This window comes from Microtus ochrogaster, chromosome 4 (genome assembly GCF_000317375.1).
Source record: "Microtus ochrogaster isolate Prairie Vole_2 chromosome 4, MicOch1.0, whole genome shotgun sequence".
NCBI classification, from domain to species: domain Eukaryota; kingdom Metazoa; phylum Chordata; class Mammalia; order Rodentia; family Cricetidae; genus Microtus; species Microtus ochrogaster.
Genome location: NC_022011.1, coordinates 21,145,837 through 21,148,097, shown reverse-complemented (window position 1 = coordinate 21,148,097; position 2,261 = coordinate 21,145,837). Strand labels below are relative to the sequence as shown.

The window sequence follows — 2,261 nt, the reverse complement described above, 5'->3', positions numbered from 1 at the left end:
TATATATATATATATATATATATATATATATATATATCAGTTTCTCCTAGTTCCTCTCCCCCCAAGGGTTAAGTTCCCCCATGAAGATTTATGTATTAGATAATCTGAAGGCAAGACAAAATAATGAGAGCACCATTCACTTGCTTCAGAATGACCTCATCAAAGTCTGTTCTAACACTGAGGATCGATGCCAAGACTATACTTGCATCATGAAACGTTCTGAAGGAGAGAGTGTAAAAAGAAAATGCGGTACATTTACACAATGGAGTACTTACACAGCAGAAAAAGATAACGACATCTTGAATTTTGCAGGCAAATGGATGGAGCTACAAAACATCATTTTGAGTGACGTAACCCACATCCAGAAAAACAATTATCACACATACTCACTCATAAGTGGTTTTTAAACATAAAGAAGCAAAGAAAGCCAGCCCACAAATTACAATCCCGAAGAACCTAGACAACAATGAAGACCCTAAGAGAGATATACATAGATCTAATCTACATGGGAAGTAGAAAAAGACCAGATCTCCTGAGTAAATTGGGAGCATGGGGACCTTGGAAGAGGGTTGGAGGGGAGGGAAGAGGCATAGAGGGGAGCAGAGAAAAATGTAGAGCTCAATAAAAATCAATTAAAAAAAGTATAACCCCAGACAGGCAGAGCTGTGGTGGCACACACCTTTAATTCCAGCACTCAGGAGGCAGAGGCAGCCAGATCTCTGAATTTGAGGTCAGCCTACTCTACAGAGCGAGTTCCAAAACACTAAGTACTGCTACATAAAGAAACCCTGTCTCGAAAAACCAAGGGAAGGGACAAACAAACAAACAAACTAGACAGGATTGAGACTGGACTGGTTCTTACAAGAATGTATGAGTTCAGATGCTTTTCTGGTTTCTGCTCGAGCAGCTGAATCCACTGTTTCTAGCAGCCTTTCCTAATTTTCAGCTATACCTAGAGGCTAGCTGTCAACAGTTCATGAAAGAAAACAAGTCACTTTGAGAAAACTAAGTCATCTTTGTATTAGCTCTTGTCCTTGATAAAATTAATCTTATTGGCCACTTGCTCTCTATAGGGATAAACACCGTCTCCATTCATCTAGTACCAGAATGAAGCCTTTACTGCACAGTTATCCAATTAAGGCCAGGAGAGGAGTCAGAAAGCAATCAGGGCTTTGGACGAAGCTCATGTAACTTGACCTTGTACTTATTTCCAGGCAAAAGCATCCCCGAGACCTCCCGACTGTCACACGTTTGCTCAGCACGGTGGTGGAATTAAAATCGTCAGGAGCTCTTCGAGGGAGCACAGCCAGGTGCCTCAGTTTACCCACCTTGCTGATTAACGAGCCTTGACTTCTTGCAGTAGTACACGAGCTCCTGCTGGCAGTGCTCTGCACGGTTAATGGAGGCCTGCAGCTGTTCCACGCTGGCCGCATACTCAAAAGCCCCAGTGTGTGGGTTCTCGGAATGAGCGTTCCTGACTCTCACTAAGTCAGACCCATTGTGCTGTATGATGGTCCATGCCGTTTCTTGTATGCAGAAATGGGGGAAGAAAGAGAGGAGACCATCACTAGTCTGCAAAAGTTAAAATAAATAAAGAAAATCAAAATCATCTTCTATCTGGGTTAAGTCTTTCCAGTCATCAAATCTCTCTGAGAGAGAATCAACACAAATGGATCCTCAAGTTTTTAAAATTGTAGCAAAATGACTCTCTTCCCTGAAATGTATCCTAACTCCATGCATTTGCCGTGATTTTGCTTATGCCTTATGTTATTTAACCACAGCAATATTTGTGATGAAGTTATTAAATCAGAACTATTGAGTTTTCCTAGTCATGTTCCTCTAGTAACTCCGACAGGCTAGCCTTTTAAAGAAACATCACCTACTTTGATCTTCAAGAAAGAAAAAAAAATGCCACATGTTCTACATGTAAAACATTATTTGTTTATATACATAGAATTACATTACATCCTACAATGTGAAAAAGTGAATATTACAATTAGTAAAAGAGCTTATGTCTGATGTAAAAATAAAATTGTTTACTCTTCCAAATATTCACGTTACCAGCAAAAATGAAATCAGAATTTTAAATCTCTCTTCAACCAATATGAGTATATATCTCACCCTTCCTTTAAAAAGTGTGTGTGTGAGAGAGAAAGGTGTGTGTGTGTTTGTGTGTGTGTGTGAGAGAGAGAGAGAGAAAGGTGTGTGTGTGTTTGTGTGTGTGTGTGTGTGTGTGAGAGAGAGAGAGAAGTGTGTGTGTG

General features: G+C 40.1%; 1 protein-coding gene across 1 annotated transcript in view; it reads right to left on the bottom strand.

Moving 5' to 3' along the window:
- Cntnap4 (contactin associated protein like 4) overlaps positions 1-2,261 on the bottom strand; it is a 292,183-nt gene that overhangs the window by 71,362 nt on the left and 218,560 nt on the right. Inside the window, exon 13 of the mRNA XM_005345710.2 lies at positions 1,329-1,526. Within this exon, the coding sequence (XP_005345767.1) occupies positions 1,329-1,526 (198 nt within the window). The remainder of the gene's footprint in view (positions 1-1,328; positions 1,527-2,261) is intronic.